Genomic DNA, 17,394 nt, shown 5'->3' with positions numbered 1-17,394 from the left:
TGTATGTGATGACTAGTGGTGTTCTGTTATTTTCTTTTTTGGGTCTGTCTTGCAGCAAGTTCTCTCTGGGTATCAGTCTGGCTCTGTCGATCTGTTGTTTAACTTCATCAGGTGGATATTTTAGTTCTAAAAAGGTTTGCTGTAGATCTCTTAGGTGAGAGTCTCTGTCTGTAGAGTTGGAACAGATGCGGCTGTAACGTAGGGCCTGGCTATATACAATGGATTGTTTGGTATGTTTGGGATGGTAGCTAGAAGCATGTAGATATGTTTGTCGGTCAGTTGGTTTACGGTATAAGGTGGTGTCTATGTGTCCATCCTGTATTTTTATAGTAGTGTCCAAAAAGTGTATTTCTTGCATAGATTGGTTCATAGTTAGGTTGATGGTGGGGTGAAAGTCATTGAATGTCTTGTGGAAGGTGTCCAGGGTCTGTTGACCATGTGTCCAGATAATAAAAATATCATCAATGTAACGCAGGTACAAGAGAGGTTTGAGTGGGTAGGAGTTTAGGAAACGTTGTTCTAAATCTGCCATGAAGATGTTGGCATACTGTGGGGCCATGCGGGTGCCCATTGCTGTGCCGTTGATCTGAAGGAACAGATCCTCACCAAATTTGAAGTTGTTGTGGGTAAGGACAAAATGACAGAGTTTTGTAGCAAAGTCCGCTGTGGTTTTATCTGAAATGGTGTTCCTTATAGCTTGTAAACCATCGTTGTGTGGGATGTTGGTATACAGAGATTCCACATCCATAGTGACTAGAATAGTATTGTTAGGAAGGTTATTCAAAGATTGTATTTTTCTCAGAAAATCTGTGGTGTCACGTACGTAGCTGGGAGCACTGATGGCATATGGCTTCAGAACAGAGTCCATATAACCGGAAACCCCCACTGTAATGGTGCCAATACCTGAGATGATGGGGCGTCCTGGATTTCCTGGTTTGTGTATTTTGGGTAGAAGATAGAAAGTTCCTGGTCGAGGTTCTGCTGGTGTGTTCATGAGGATCTGTTCTTGGATGTGTGGGGGTAGCTCCTTAACAATCTTGTTCAGTTCTTTTTTGTATTCTTCCGTGGGGTCTGAGTCCAATTTTATGTAAAAGGTGGTATTGGAAAGTTGTCTGTGAGCCTCCTGGATGTAATCAGTTTTGTTTATGATGACGACAGCTCCACCCTTGTCCGCCTCTTTAATTATAATGTCTGGGTTGTTCCTGAGATTATCTATGGCTCTCCTTTCAGCATGGTTTAGATTTTGTTGTAAGCGATGGTGTTTTCTGGTCACATCTGTTTGGATTCTGCGGCGGAAGCAATCGATGTACAGATCTAGTGTGGTATTGCGTCCATCAGGAGGGGTCCATGTGGAGTCCCTTTTAGTGTAACATTTTTTCGGTGGTGGTTGGTGGTCAATGTTCTGTTCATTAATGTGTTTGGGGGGTGGTGGATGTTCCCCAGTAGGTTGAGAGATGTTGTGTTGTGAAGATGTTGTTTGTTCTTTGTCTTGTTCTTGTGTGTGTTGGAAGTACACACAAGAACAAGACAAAGAACAAACAACATCTTCACAACACAACATCTCTCAACCTACTGGGGAACATCCACCACCCCCCAAACACATTAATGAACAGAACATTGACCACCAACCACCACCGAAAAAATGTTACACTAAAAGGGACTCCACATGGACCCCTCCTGATGGACGCAATACCACACTAGATCTGTACATCGATTGCTTCCGCCGCAGAATCCAAACAGATGTGACCAGAAAACACCATCGCTTACAACAAAATCTAAACCATGCTGAAAGGAGAGCCATAGATAATCTCAGGAACAACCCAGACATTATAATTAAAGAGGCGGACAAGGGTGGAGCTGTCGTCATCATAAACAAAACTGATTACATCCAGGAGGCTCACAGACAACTTTCCAATACCACCTTTTACATAAAATTGGACTCAGACCCCACGGAAGAATACAAAAAAGAACTGAACAAGATTGTTAAGGAGCTACCCCCACACATCCAAGAACAGATCCTCATGAACACACCAGCAGAACCTCGACCAGGAACTTTCTATCTTCTACCCAAAATACACAAACCAGGAAATCCAGGACGCCCCATCATCTCAGGTATTGGCACCATTACAGTGGGGGTTTCCGGTTATATGGACTCTGTTCTGAAGCCATATGCCATCAGTGCTCCCAGCTACGTACGTGACACCACAGATTTTCTGAGAAAAATACAATCTTTGAATAACCTTCCTAACAATACTATTCTAGTCACTATGGATGTGGAATCTCTGTATACCAACATCCCACACAACGATGGTTTACAAGCTATAAGGAACACCATTTCAGATAAAACCACAGCGGACTTTGCTACAAAACTCTGTCATTTTGTCCTTACCCACAACAACTTCAAATTTGGTGAGGATCTGTTCCTTCAGATCAACGGCACAGCAATGGGCACCCGCATGGCCCCACAGTATGCCAACATCTTCATGGCAGATTTAGAACAACGTTTCCTAAACTCCTACCCACTCAAACCTCTCTTGTACCTGCGTTACATTGATGATATTTTTATTATCTGGACACATGGTCAACAGACCCTGGACACCTTCCACAAGACATTCAATGACTTTCACCCCACCATCAACCTAACTATGAACCAATCTATGCAAGAAATACACTTTTTGGACACTACTATAAAAATACAGGATGGACACATAGACACCACCTTATACCGTAAACCAACTGACCGACAAACATATCTACATGCTTCTAGCTACCATCCCAAACATACCAAACAATCCATTGTATATAGCCAGGCCCTACGTTACAGCCGCATCTGTTCCAACTCTACAGACAGAGACTCTCACCTAAGAGATCTACAGCAAACCTTTTTAGAACTAAAATATCCACCTGATGAAGTTAAACAACAGATCGACAGAGCCAGACTGATACCCAGAGAGAACTTGCTGCAAGACAGACCCAAAAAAGAAAATAACAGAACACCACTAGTCATCACATACAGCTCCCAAGTTAAAACAGTACAACGCATCATCAGGGATCTACAACCTCTCCTAGACAATGACAGTTCTCTTTCTCAAGCTCTGGGAGGAAGACCCTTCATCGCCTACAAACAGCCACCCAACCTCAAACAGCTCCTCACCCACAATAATACAAAAACAGGACTCAACATGGACACTGGTACCAGAGCCTGCAATAAACCCAGATGCCAACTTTGCTGCCACATAAACCCGGATAACACCATTACTGGTCCCAACAACATCAAACACACCATCTCAGGACTATTTAATTGCTCATCTTCCAACATTGTGTATGCAATCAAATGCCAACAGTGCCCTTCAGCTCTCTATATTGGACAAACAGGCCAAACCCTACGCCAAAGGATAAATGGACATAAATCTGATATCAGGAATCACAAGACAGAGAAACCAGTAGGAGAACACTTCAATCTCCCAGGACATTCTATAAAAGATCTCAAAGTAGCTGTCTTAATACAAAGAAATTTCAGAAATAGACTGGAAAGAGAAGTGGCTGAATTGCAACTAATCACCAAACTTAAAACCATGGAGAAACCTGGTTTGAACAAAGACATTGGATTCTTATCTCATTATACATAACAAAGCTATCTTTAGCCATCTCACCCCTTGCCTTTTCCTGCAAGACTAATTGCAGCCGTTTAGAGTCGTCATCAGGTTTTCCACACTTATCAGCCTTTCACCCATTCCCACTACCCTTCTGAGTAATACCCCTCCCCACTCCCCCACTATATTTAAGGATCTGGTGACTTCTGTTTCAGTGTATCTGAAGAAGTGTGCATGCACACGAAAGCTCATACCAGGAACAAACTCAGTTGGTCTCTAAGGTGCTACTAGAAAGAATTTTCGATTTTGTATTAATATGGATGTTCAAATGCACATGTCAACTGCATTTCACCATGCATAACACTGCTATATAAATGGAGGGTGCTTTTTCTGTTTTCCCAACACATCTCTCTTTAGCTCATATATGGCCCAGCTCCAGTGATGAATGATAAAACCCCAGGACTTCCCTTCTACCAGATGGCCCCCCAAGAAGGCCACCAGTTTGCAGGAATTCTTTCTTTGCTTCTGCATTTCAGGTGGACGTGGATTGGGGTCGCTGTGGTTGACAATGACAGTGGAGAAAGATTTGTACAAAATGTGCTCGCACTCTTTTCAAACAGAGGTATTTGTTTTGCCTTTCTAGAAAGAATCCCCAAATTTAGTTTTTTCACTGAAGGACAAACCCTGATGCAACAGGGGGCAGAAATACATGATAGAGTGATGGGTAGCAAAGCCAATGTTGTGGTGATCTATGGAGAAGCTTCCACCACTGTGTTTTTGAGATGGTTTCCATATCTATCAATGCTTGGGAGCATGAAAACAAATGTAAAAGGTATAGTATGGATATTTACAGCCCAATTTCAGTTCATTTCATTGGCCTTTCAACGGGATTGGGATGCAGAAATATTCAATGGTGGCATATCCTTCAGAATTCATTCCAATAATCTACCTGGATTTCATGAATATGTTGAGGACAGGAACCCTTTCAATGCAGAAGGTGATGATTTCATCTGGGATTTCTGGCAACAAGCCTTTGGCTGTGTATTCCCACATCACATTCTGGGTGATGCCAAGGGAGATATCTGCACTGGGAAAGAGAGAGTGGAAAACCTTCCTGCATCTCTCTTTGAAATGACTGTGCAAGGTCTAAGCTACAGCATCTACAATGCTGTCCATGCTGTTGCCCATGCATTGCATGCCATGTTCTTACGAAGACTCAGACACCCAGGAATGGTGGATGGAAGGAGAGAGAAGCTTCAGAAGCAGCAGTTTGGGCAGGTAAGGCTCACAAAATCATTAGGTTGCATGAGACTACAGTGGTACCCCGGTCTATGAACTGAATTCGTTCCGGAAGACCGTCCTTAAACCAAAGCGGTCTTAAACCAAGGCATACTTTCCCTACTGAGGCCTCCGGCCAAGGGTGCCCTTCCACCATTCGGCTTCCATTCGGCTTCCAAGACAAAGTTCTCTAGCTGGAACACCTACTTCCAGTTTTGAGTAGTTTGTTGCCGGAACAGTTTGTTAACAGGATTGTTCGTAGAGAGCGGTACCAGTGTATGTAGTGGGTGTTCAAGTTCCCTAATAAATATTTCCTCCTCCCTGCCTACAATCTTTGAAGGATGAATCTTTCTTCAATCTGTTACTTCAAATCTGTCCAGGTATGCTGATGGTCCAGTACACTCTAATCCTTTTAATCCACATACCTACACTCTCCATGCATAAAAGTACAGAAAGACATTTATTTACTCCAAGATTATTTATCTATTCACACACCCATTCATTTCTTTTTTCACTATCACCCCAATTCACAGTTATGATCTCATTCATTGACTACAATATGAGGCTCTTTTCAAGACCTAATGGAGCATGCAGAACTTTTGATGGCTTCCTCGGGGGAGTTTAGAAGCATTAACACTTCCTTCTTTTCCTAAAACCTATCTTTACTGAACATGCACAGTTTTTGGCTGAACTCACACACCTCCCCCATATTAATACCAATAGGATTCCAAAATACACGCATCTAAGCCTACATGCAATGCTAATAGGGAGTGGATAAAAGGGGAAATTGCAGGCCATCCATGAATTCCAAATAGGCTACATGCATGTTGCAGGCAGTGGGACTCCCTCTCTGCACTAGATCTCTTTTTGAAACATTCAGACCCACCCTTTTCTAAATGCTTGCTTTCCCTTTTTTTCAATCTAGCTCCATCATTTTCTGAGAGCTGTCTCATTCAACAACAGTGCTGGAGACATGGTGTCCTTCAATCAGAATGGGGAGGTAATATCTAGTCTGGACATTATCAACTGGATTATTTCCCCCAACCGGTCTTTTCATAGGGTAAAAGTTGGGAGGATGGATCCTGAGGCTCCTCCAGACCAAGCCTTCACCCTTCATGAAGATGCCATAACATGGCCCAGATGGTTTAACCAGGTGGTGTCACATTGTTAGCTGATTCAAAATAAATTCATTCTTAAATGAGCAATGATTATTTGCCTTGATGTCTAAGATAAAGTACACTTGGTAAAGGTAAAGGGACCCCGGACCGTTAGGTCCAGTCGTGGACGACTCTGGGGTTGCGGCACTCATCTCGCTTTACTGGCCAAGGGAGCCAGCATACAGCTTCCGGGTCATGTGGCCAGTATGACTAAGCTGCTTCTGACGAACCAGAGCAGTGCACGGAAACACCGTTTACCTTCCCGTATTTATCTACTAGCACTGCATGTTTTCAAACTGGTAGCTTGGCAGGAGTGGGGAGCGAGCATCGGGAGCTCACTGTTGCGGGGATTCGAACTGCTGACCTTCAGCGCCACCCACATCCCAAGAACACTTGAAAATCAGGAAAAAAAACCTTATGGAAAAAAAAATCTCGATTTTTTTTTTATTTATTTTTTTTGCTCAATGTAAATTAATGTATTTGTCCGGAAGGGGGTGTTTATCACTTTCTTCCCAAATGCAAAGTAATGTGTGATCTCTAAAACTATCTCATGCTTCTCCTTCATTTACGGATTAGGCTCAGCCTCTGTCTGTCTGTACTAAGAACTGTCGTGCAGGATCAAGGAAGAAAGTGAAGGAAGGAGAACCGTTTTGCTGCTATGATTGCATCCCATGCCCAGAGGGAAAGATGTCAATCCAGGAAGGTAAGAGAAATATGCAGAAATTTACCTTAAGAGAAATTTGGATCCAGGTACAGCATCTCCACTGAGTTCCCTTTAACAGGAAAGGGACAAATTAAGCCATGACTAACTTCTCCACTTGCTTTCAAAGGAATCAAGTGATATTCAAATCACTTCCATACAATCTATTAATGGAACCATCATCCAGATTTGTGTGCACAGTGTTTACAAGGAGTTTCTTCAAGAAAAAGCTGAATGTGCTAGACAAAAGCAGCTGTTTATTGTGTACTCATTCTGCTTAGTTTGTGTGAATGTTAGAAAAGGTTGAACCAATAAAAATGTAATCTCAAACTTTCCAGTGTACTCCTGTTCTGCCAAGGGCAGGGTTCTTTCTGGATCCGGAGTCAATAAGCACACCAGTGGGTGAAAGAAAATCAGTTTTATTTGCATATGGTTAACAAACAAACAAACAGCAGGCATGCAGAATGCAAAGTAAAACATACCAGAGAGGAGCTATGCAATCTCTACACAAGCTGCCCGGAGCCCCAAATAGAGCAGCAGAGACCCCAGCCACCGATCTCACAACATCAGGCGCCTTGATCTGTGAAGAAGCTCACTGAGCTCCTCCCACCTGAGGCTTTTATAGACAACTTGATGATAACTGACTGCACCTGGCATTACTCATGGTCAGCCCAGGACCCTGAGAGATGCAATTAACACAGAGCAGCTGAGCGTCTCCCACTCACTGCAACCTGGCATCCAGTCAGTACTTACGACACTCGGAACTCAAGACACTCCTGACAGATGTGTGAAACACAGATTCAGCAAACCCCAAACCGGGGATGTTAAAGGGAAAGAGACATGTCACCTGACTCCTCAAAATGACAATGATCTTCTGCATTTCCACTACAACTCCCCAATCACTTTCCTTATTGTAAATAGTCAGTGCTTTTTGAGGTGGGGGCTTCTTGGACAAGAGCTCCAAATCCACTTTAATGGCAGAACTTCAATTTGCACATATTTGATTGAATCCCATACCCAAATATTGGCAGTCTCGATGGACCATATATATTCAGTAACCCTGCATATTCAGTCAGTACCTCATCCTCTCCCTTGAGATCTCTTCCACTTGGCCATCATTCAGGACAGGGTCTATTTTGCTTAAGTATCTGCCTCACCAGATACCATTGCTCTTTTATAAATATGGGATGAATTTAGTATTCCTTTCTTGTGATATCTCCCATAGCACATTAGGGCATGTCATCTTACGCAAAGAAACTAAACTTTTGCGACTTTCTTCAGTAAAAATAAGTTTTTGATGTGAGGAATTCAAATCTGCTCTTATCTTTGTGATTTAGCTTGCTAAGTCTACATTTTTTAAAAGTATTTTTTATTGAAGATTTTCGTGATTTACAAAGGTGTGTGCAATGTCTCTTTCATATTTTTTCCATGTAACATTTTTGCAAATCAGTTTTGTTTGTTGAGACATTAGGAAGAAAAGGGGGAAAGAAGTGGGCGGGATGGGGAGATGGGTGAGGTGTGGTGACAATGTTTCTATTTTACTTAATATATGTAGGGTTTGGTGTCAGCGGTTGGTGCAGGTTCTCTGTTGTTCACTTGTGCTCCTTTGGTGGTGAGAGAGGTCAGGGTTGGCGTAGGGTGTGATTGTTCATTTGTGGTTGGCTGTGGTGGTCTTTGGTTTCTTGAGTTAGTGGGGTGGGTGAGTGTTTTTGATCAGGTTAGCAATACTGATTTGTATGCTGTCGGTAGATTTTTGTCATTGTCTTGTTGGGCTGTGTGTGTGATGAAGGGGAGCCATACCGGGGTGAAGGCATCTTCTTCTATTTCTCCCCGTACCTAACACCAAAAAAATATATAGCACTAATATGCCCGAGAACCTCACCAAAATGCTGGAGAGGGTGCACCTCCACAGGCACATACCTCCACATGTGGTGGGAGTGCCCCAAAATCCAACTATTCTGGACAACAACCATACGAGAAATATGCCAGATAACCGAACAAGTGCTAGAAATCACACCAGAATTGGTCTTACTAAATATCTTCCAAGACAACAATGCCCATTTACACCACAAATAACTCATAACCCACCTACTCTCAGCAGCCAGAAACATCATAACCAGACACTGGAGAGACTTCTCAGGAATAAGCATGGACCAATGGTACCAAGTAGTATGGGAAACAGCCCTACTAGAAAAACAAACCAGTAAGCTAAGTCTACATTTGATTGAAAGTACATAAATTGCTTTTGCTAAGCCAAAGAAGTTTAATTTTACCTTCTCAAAATGTCAGGTAATGCTAAATAATAATAAAAAATGCAATATTAATATATAATATAAATACAAGTAATTGGCAGTCACTTTTAATGACTTCATACATTCTTACACATATTTTACTTACCATGCAAAAGTGTATCATCTTAACCAAAATATCTTTTAAATTCCAAAGTCATACTCAAAATTTCGAGCACCCCACATATTTGGAATTCAACACACTATATAATACAACATGGATGGTCTTAGACCACAAGATACTGCACTATGTAGCTCTCTACCAATTAGGCCAACACCCCACCTACCACAATTACATAGGATCACAAAGCGCAGAATGTATGTTCTGACTTGAAGAGATACTTATATTCTAAGTGAATAAAAAAAGGAAGGATGTTGATGTGATTGATGGAATGTGTATGAGCTGGGGACTGTATGTATCATTCTTTCTTTTCACAGATATGAGTGACTGTGATAAATGCTCAGACAAAGACTATCCAAGCAAGAACCGAGATGCATGTATTCCCAAGGATATAAGCTTCTTGTCTTATGAAGAACCTTTGGGCATCAGTTTAGTCTGCTTTTCGCTTTCATTTTCTCTGATCACAGCTCTTGTGCTGGGTACATTTATGAAGAACCATGACACTCCCATAGTCATTGCAAACAACAGGAGCCTCACCTACATTCTCCTCATTTCTCTCCTGCTCTGCTTCCTTTCTGCACTGCTCTTCCTTGGCCAACCTGAGAAGGTGACCTGTCTCCTGCAACAAACTGCTTTTGGCATCATCTTCTCAGTGGCTGTTTCTTGTGTATTGGCAAAAACCATCACTGTGGTTCTGGCTTTCATGGCCACCAAACCTGGATCCAGGATGAGGAGATGGGTGGGGAAGGGACTGGCCAACACCATTGTCCTTTCCTGCTCCTTTGTCCAGGCAGTGATCTGTACTGTGTGGCTAGCAACCTTTCCCCCATTTCCAGATGTAGACAGTTACTCAGTGGATAAAGAAATTATACTAGAATGCAATGAAGGGTCTGTAGTGATGTTTTACGTTGTGCTGAGCTATATGGGCTTCCTGGCAATTATTAGTTTCATTGTTGCTTTCCTTGCCAGGAAATTACCTGACAGTTTCAATGAAGCCAAGTTCATCAGTTTCAGTATGTTGGTGTTTTGCAGTGTTTGGCTATCCTTTATTCCTTCCTACCTGAGCACCAAGGGAAAATACATGGTTGCTGTGGAGATCTTCTCTATCTTAGCCTCTGGTGCTGGACTTCTGGGTTGCATCTTTTCCCCAAAATGTTTTATTATTGTGTTCAGGCCTCAGCTGAACAACAGGGAGCAGCTAATAAGGAAGTAAAATGAAAGGAAAGAAAGAAAGAAAGCAGCCTAAGTCCTGACATATCCATTTTTAAGATTATTTTTAGGTGATAGTATACCCTGGTAATTTTAACATCCATTAACTCCAATCTGTCCCCAAAATACAAGTGTCCATTCAATTCCTTTCAGTACTATTCTTTCCAGTAGCACCTTAGAGACCAGCTGAGTTTGTTCTTGGTATGAGCTTTCGTGTGCATGCACACTTCTTCTTGTTCTGAAGAAGTGTGCATGCACACGAAAGCTCATACCAAGAACAAACTCAGCTGGTCTCTAAGGTGCTACTGGAAAGAATTTTCTATTTTGTTTCGACTATGGCAGACCAGCACGGCTACCCACCTGTTTCAGTACTATTGTTTTTCTGTTTCTTTCTTATTGTGTGTTATTGAAATATATGTTCTTGTTTAAATAAACACATTTTTTTATTTAAAAAAATGCAATACCCCAGAAACGGAAATGAATATTATTTTAGTGACATTGCTTCTCATTTGTCTCCATCTCCATTCCTACATCTTTCACTATAGAAGCTCCACCAGAATTACCTGAAGAACATGTGTGAGAACATTTTTTTTTTACTTCTATTTATTATGTTGCTGGACTACTTAGTCCTAGAACAGCAGCCTAAGAACACCCAACTTCCCTCAAATTAAATAAGATCCATCTCTGTCTGAAAATGCATTGGATTAGGGTGCTAACACAATTTAAGAAATACTGAATAAAAAAAACCATTGGCCACAGGGGAAAGAATAACATTATTGGGAAATGAATGGGATGTTAGGGGAGGGGGAGTACCTCTGGTCAGGGACAGATTGTGCAATTTCTGGCATACTTTGTCTGCCTTTGGTCCCCATCCTGCACTCAGCTCTCACCAATGGCTTCTAGAAGCTGTCATCATGTGAGAGCGGCCACATCCTGGGAATGACTTGGACTGTCTTGGTAAAAAAAGTGAGGGGAGCGAATAGGCCTCAAAGCCTTGGGGAGTTAGGGACTTCACCTGCATGTGAAGAATCGCTCCAGTGGACTGATGTGGTTTACATGTTGAAATTTGTAAAACTGCTGAGTTAAGAAGTACAGAGTTAAAGGAGCTTTCTCTCAAACAACTACTACATGTATAGAATAGAGGTCCTGCCTCATGGCTAATCAGAGATGTGAACCCAGGTTCCCATGGGCTGATTCCAAGATGGTACATACACCACTTTACATTTTGGAGTCTCCATTGGCTACAGCAGATGCTCAGATGAATTCCTAATATCACCATTTCTCTCTCCACCAATGTTCCCATATAATCTAACGAAGGGGAATTTAAAATGAGAGTTGTAAATATTCTCCAGCAATCCTACAGGGAACCCAGCATTTTGTCTTTCTAATTACCGTACCTACAGATCAAAAGGTCTGTAATTAATTCTGCTGCTACTCAAATCCCTGCTGCATTTTCAGTGGCCACTGGAAAAACTCAAAGCAATGATTTCATAAATATAGCCATGATTATGATCCTCAATATTCAAGATTTCTGCCTCTCATGACACTATTGTACCTTTCAGGTTAGACAGTTTTAATGTCATGATAGTGCTGTGGAAGAGATTAAATGTATCTGTGCATAAACGGAAAATGTGCCCTTATGTGCAAGATGGTGGTTATCTTACTGCTGGCACTATTTACTGCAAAGGTTCCTCAGGTCCGCATAGCAAATTGCAAGGTTCTGTATATACACCAGCCACTTAATAAGTACCATCAATCAGGAGATTTTATAATTGGTGGCATTGCTTCTCATGGTGGCTTCGTCTCCCATTCAAGAACCTTCACTGAAGAATTTCCAGCGGAATTATCTGAAGAGCTTGTGTAAGAACTTTTTGTTTTTACTTCTAGGAGTGATCAGTCCTACATAACCTCAGAATACCTGTTGCGGTTGCAAACCTACAAAAGGAATAACTTCCTTCATCTCAAATTAGATCAATCTCTGACTGAAATTGCATAGCATTTTGGAATTAAGGCAATTAAAAAAGAATAGTGCAGGAAATAAGAATTGCTCCACAGAGGAATACATAACTTTATGGGGAGGTCTATGGGATGTTAGGCAAGGGTTGAGGACATATTGAGGACATATTGTGCTCTTTTTGGGGTAGTTTGTCCACCTTTGGTCCCCACCCAGCACTCATCTCTCAGCAGTGTCAGCAGATGCTGTCACCATGTGTGAGCAGTCACACCCTAGGGATGGTTTAGCCTGGCAGCAGCTGCAGTTAAGCTGGTGTCAAACATATTGTCCTGATTTTTTCCAGAGTGGCTGGGGAAACTCAGCCAAATGGGTGGGGTATAAATAAATTATTATTATTATTATTATTATTATTATTATTATTATTATTATTATTTCCTGCAACCACATCATCCTACCATGTTTCAATACTGCGTACCTTGAGAAAAACCTGCCGCATTGATGTAGCAACTATGGCAACATTTCTTTCTACATATTAATATTGCGAATAGCATTTTAACAAGAAGACCAACCCATAGTTGTGTGCTTGAAATAGCTCCATTATTCTGTGCATTTTGACAAAGTTTCTATAGAAAAGAATCTCATTGAGAAGGTATATGATATGGTGTGTTCTGAAGTTGGCATTGTGTAGTTCTCTCCCCCCCCCTTAAGCTAAAGACTGCCTAAAGCTAAACACTTCAACTGAAGATTGCCTCAGAACAGATAGAGTCTGAATGTGATTACTGTAATTAGATTCAGAGCACCATTGTCATTCAACAAAAGGCAGAAGAGAAAGAAAACCTAACTGTGGTAGTGTGGTGTTTTTTTTGGGGGGGGGGCTTCTGCTTACTCCAAGGTAACAATGCATAGGATTTCAGCCTTACAATTCTGTATCTTTGTACAAAGGAGAAAACCTCAACAAACTCCAGGAGATCAATGAACTCAGCTTCTGTGTGGGTATCACTTGGATTGCAAACATATTTATTGGAATTGCATTAAAATTATTTAATTGCTTTATTACCTTTGCCTTTCCTTTGCTGGGGTCAGTTGGGAAGAAGGGCATAATATGAATTTCAGTAATTAATAAATATTGTTGGAACTGTGAGATGTTCTTGTGATCAGGAATGCAACTCTTGTTCCAGCGTGGTGCCTAAGGGTTACCAGCAAATCCTGGCCTTGGCATTTGCAGTCAAGGAGATCAATGAAAACCCTCACATCTTACCAAATGTCACCTTGGGCTTCCACATCTATGACAGCTATGTTGATGCAAGGAAAACATATCATGCCACAATGCTACTTTTATCTACATTAGAGAAATTTCTTCCCAACTATATATGTGACATTCAGAATAATGTGACAGCCGTCATTGGGGGTCTCGACTCCCAGGTCTCCCTTCATGTGGCAACTATCTTGGATATTTATAAGATTCCACAGGTAGGACACCTATGCCTGCTTTTGAGTGGAATATGAAAATTCAGTAATGCAGTCATACTTATTATTTATTTTCCCCCAGCTTGTATTATGCTGTTTAGAAACTGATGCCTCACTACCACAGCAAGAAGCGCACCAAATGAAAGTCCCTCCCCACACATCTCCTTTCTTCTCTGACATGCACAGCCCTCCGACTTTAGGGGGAGGGGGTTCCTCCCCACTCTTCATTGATTAACTGTCCAACCATTCCATCCCTTCTGGCTGCTTAGGTACTATCTCACAGCTGGGAAATTCCTCTCTCAACTGTGCAGCTTCTGTGCCTGTCATTCTGCTTCTGCAAAATCTGGGCTTGGGGGGGAGTATCCCCCCTCCTCTTCTTTTAGGAGCTGATCTTCCTGAGATTGCATTCCCCACTCTTCCAATCCAGACTAGCCACTGACAACTGGAACATGATTTTCATAGATTAGAACTGAATTTGAGCACTTCATTTTGGTGGGCATCCGCTGCTGAATCACAAACCCTCTTATGAACTGCCTCTGTTGGCATAAACTGGAGACTGACTTTATAAAACAGATCCCGATTTTCATTGAAGCAAAACCATAAACTAATTTAGTTGTTTTTAACTGAGGGAGAATTAGATGCTGTGCCAGTCAGGCAATTTAAAAAATGCTGTGATTAGCTGATGTAGAATGAGATCCATATGTGTATCTCCACTTCAGGATTGATCAGAACAGATTCACTTGGGTCTGCAGTTTCATCATTGGTTACTCAGGGAGTAAAGTTGAGATATAAAATGTTTCCTGATGCAAAAGTTGCACTATTTATATGGATGTTCAAATGCACATGTCAACTGCATTTCACCATGCATAACACTGCTATATAAATGGAGGGTGTTGTTGTTTTTTCTCTCTCTCTTCCCAACACACCTCTCTTTAGCTCATTTATGGCCCAGCTCCAGTGATGAATGATAAAACCCCAGGACTTCCCTTCTACCAGATGGCCCCCCAAGAAGGCCACCAGTTTGCAGGGATTCTTTCTTTGCTTCTTCATTTCAGGTGGACGTGGATTGGGGTCGCTGTGATTGACAATGACAGTGGAGAAAGATTTGTACAAAATGTGCTCACACTCTTTTCAAACAGAGGTATTTGTTTCGCCTTTCTAGAAACAATCCCCAAATTTAATTTTCTCACTGAAGGACTCACCCTGATGGAACAGGGGGCAAAAATACATGACAGAATGATGGGTAGCAAAGCCAATGTTGTGGTGGTCTATGGAGAAGCTTCTAGCACTATATTTTTGAGATGGCTTCCATATCTATCAATGCTTGGGAGCATGAAAACAAATGTTAAAGGTAAAATATGGATATCAACAGCCCAATTTCAGTTCATTTCAATGGCCTATCAACGGGATTGGGATGCAGAAATATTCAGTGGTGCTATAACCTTCAGAATTCATTCTAATGATCTACCAGGATTTCCGCAATACGTTGAGGGCAGAAACCCTTTCAATGCACAAGGTGATGATTTCATCTGGGATTTCTGGCACCATGCATTTGGCTGTGTATTTCCACATCACATTCTGGATGATGTGATGGGGGATATTTGCACAGGAATGGAGAATTTAGAGAACCTTCCTGCATCTCTCTTTGAAATGACATTGGAAGGTCAAAGCTACAGCATCTACAATGCAGTATTTGCCATGGCCCATGCTTTACATGCCATGTCCTTAGCAATAGCTAAACACTCACAAATGGTGAATGGAGGGAGACAGAAGCTTCAGAAGCAGCAGTTTTGGCAGGTAAGGGACAAGAAATCAATACATTGCAGGGAATATATATTGGGTGTTCAAGTTCCGTAACAAATTTTTCCTCCTCCCTGCCTTCCCTGGTGATTTGTGTAGTATCCCTGCCTGCAATCTTTGAAGGATGAATCTTTCAAAACTGTTCAGGTATAAAACTGTTGACGTATGCCGATGGCCGAATGCATTCTCATCCTTTTATTCCACATACATACACACACTCTTAATGCACAGATGCACAGAAAGACATTTGTATACTCCAAGATTATTCATCTATTCGCACACCCATTCATTTCTTTTCTCACTATCACCCCAACTCACAGTTATTATCTCATTCCTTGGCTTTTCATTCCATTCTTTTCAAGACTCAGTGGGGCATGCAGAGATTTTAATAGGAATGCACTTTGCAAGGAAAAGTTGAGAAGCATTCCGTCTCTACCTGAAGCCTATCCATGCTGAACATGCATTATATAGGATCCCGAAACACACACACCTAACCTTACATGTAATGCTAATGGGGAATGGAGAAAGGGGAAAATTGCAGGCCATCCATGAGCTCCAAATCAGCTACATACATTTTGCAGGCAACAGGGCTCCCCTCTCTGTGCTAGATCTCTTTTTGAAATATTTGGATCCACTGTTTTCTAAATGCTTGCTTTCTCTTTTTGTCAATCTAGCTCCATCATTTTCTGAGAGGTGTCTCATTTAACAACAGTGCTGGAGACACGGTGTCCTTCAATCAGAACGGGGAGGTAATATCTAGTCTGGACATTATCAACTGGATTATTTCCTCCAACCGGTCCTTTCATAGGGTAAAAGTTGGGAGAATGGATCCTGAGGCTCCTCCAGACCAAGCCTTCACCCTTCATGAAGATGCCATAACATGGCCCAGATGGTTTAACCAGGTGCAGTCACATTGTTAGCTAATTCAAAATAAATTCATTCTTAAATGAGGAATGATTACTTGCCTTGATGTGTAAGATAAAGTACACTTGAGAATCAGAGAAAATCTTATGAAAAGATCTCATTATTTACTAGATGTAAATTGATGTATTTGTCCAGGATGTGTGTTTGTTTATATTCCCAAATGCACTGTAATGTTTATGATATCTATGATCTATGATATCTGCTATTTATTTGTTGTTTTAAAACAGACATGAATTCACTCGATGCAGAGCTGATTAACCCCTTATTGAAATGCTGTGATGTCTTAGTAACATAGAGAAGGTCCCCAGAACATGACAGACTCCAAACTCATTGTTCTCATGAATATCATGCTTCTGCTTCATTTACTGATTAGGCTCAGCCTCTTTCTATCTGTACTAAGAACTGTCACGCAGGATCAAGGAAGAAAGTGAAGGAAGGAGAACCGTTTTGCTGCTATGATTGCATCCCATGCCCAGAGGGAAAGATTTCAAACCAGGAAGGCAAGAGAAATATGTAGAAATTTGGATCCAGATGCAGTACTTCCATTGATGTTTACAGGGAGTTTGTTAGAGAATGTCCCACTAAGAAGCCAGGGGGTGGGCAGCTGTTGTGGCCCATCGTGACAGGCCCACATCCCTAGAGAGCAATGCCGGGGTCAAGCGGCCAGCTATCGGGGAGCTCTCTGTCTGCCACTCTGGATTGTTGAGCTCTCACACCATCTGGTCGTACCCAGTGGGTGGGGCTTTAAACTGTTATTCCTCTAGGACTGTAGTCGGCTGAACAACCACTCTTCCTGCCCTCCCTATTCAGTGATGCTGTGGGTTTGCTGTTTGTTAATCTTTTTTTTTTTCTAAGGCACTGTGTTTATTGACTTTGCTCTAGTTCAGTAATGGTTCCCGTATT

At 41.7% G+C, this 17,394-nt stretch overlaps 1 protein-coding gene across 1 annotated transcript; it reads left to right on the top strand.

Annotated features, from left to right (window-relative positions):
- The first annotated feature begins 4,406 nt into the window (after positions 1-4,406).
- On the top strand, positions 4,407-10,350 carry LOC117057562 (vomeronasal type-2 receptor 26-like). The gene is made up of 4 exons (XM_033168409.1): positions 4,407-4,871; positions 5,797-5,871; positions 6,605-6,731; positions 9,455-10,350. Exons 1-4 carry the CDS (start codon positions 4,407-4,409, stop codon positions 10,348-10,350), a joined length of 1,563 nt encoding a protein of 520 aa, XP_033024300.1.
- Positions 10,351-17,394: the final 7,044 nt, after the last annotated feature.

The sequence above is a fragment of the Lacerta agilis genome, chromosome 14 (assembly GCF_009819535.1).
Source record: "Lacerta agilis isolate rLacAgi1 chromosome 14, rLacAgi1.pri, whole genome shotgun sequence".
Taxonomy (NCBI): Eukaryota; Metazoa; Chordata; class Lepidosauria; order Squamata; family Lacertidae; genus Lacerta; species Lacerta agilis.
The sequence above is the reverse complement of the archived record's forward strand: the minus strand, read 5'-3'. Positions and strand labels throughout refer to the sequence as shown.

Bases quoted from the DNA above. Each gene is read 5' to 3' on its own strand.
- LOC117057562 (XM_033168409.1), top strand. From the start codon at position 4,407: ATGAAAACAAATGTAAAAGGTATAGTATGGATATTTACAGCCCAATTT. The intron at 5,872-6,604 runs GTAATATCTAGT...TTTACGGATTAG, and splicing joins CCTTCAATCAGAATGGGGAG to GCTCAGCCTCTGTCTGTCTG. The intron at 6,732-9,454 runs GTAAGAGAAATA...TTCTTTTCACAG, and splicing joins AAAGATGTCAATCCAGGAAG to ATATGAGTGACTGTGATAAA.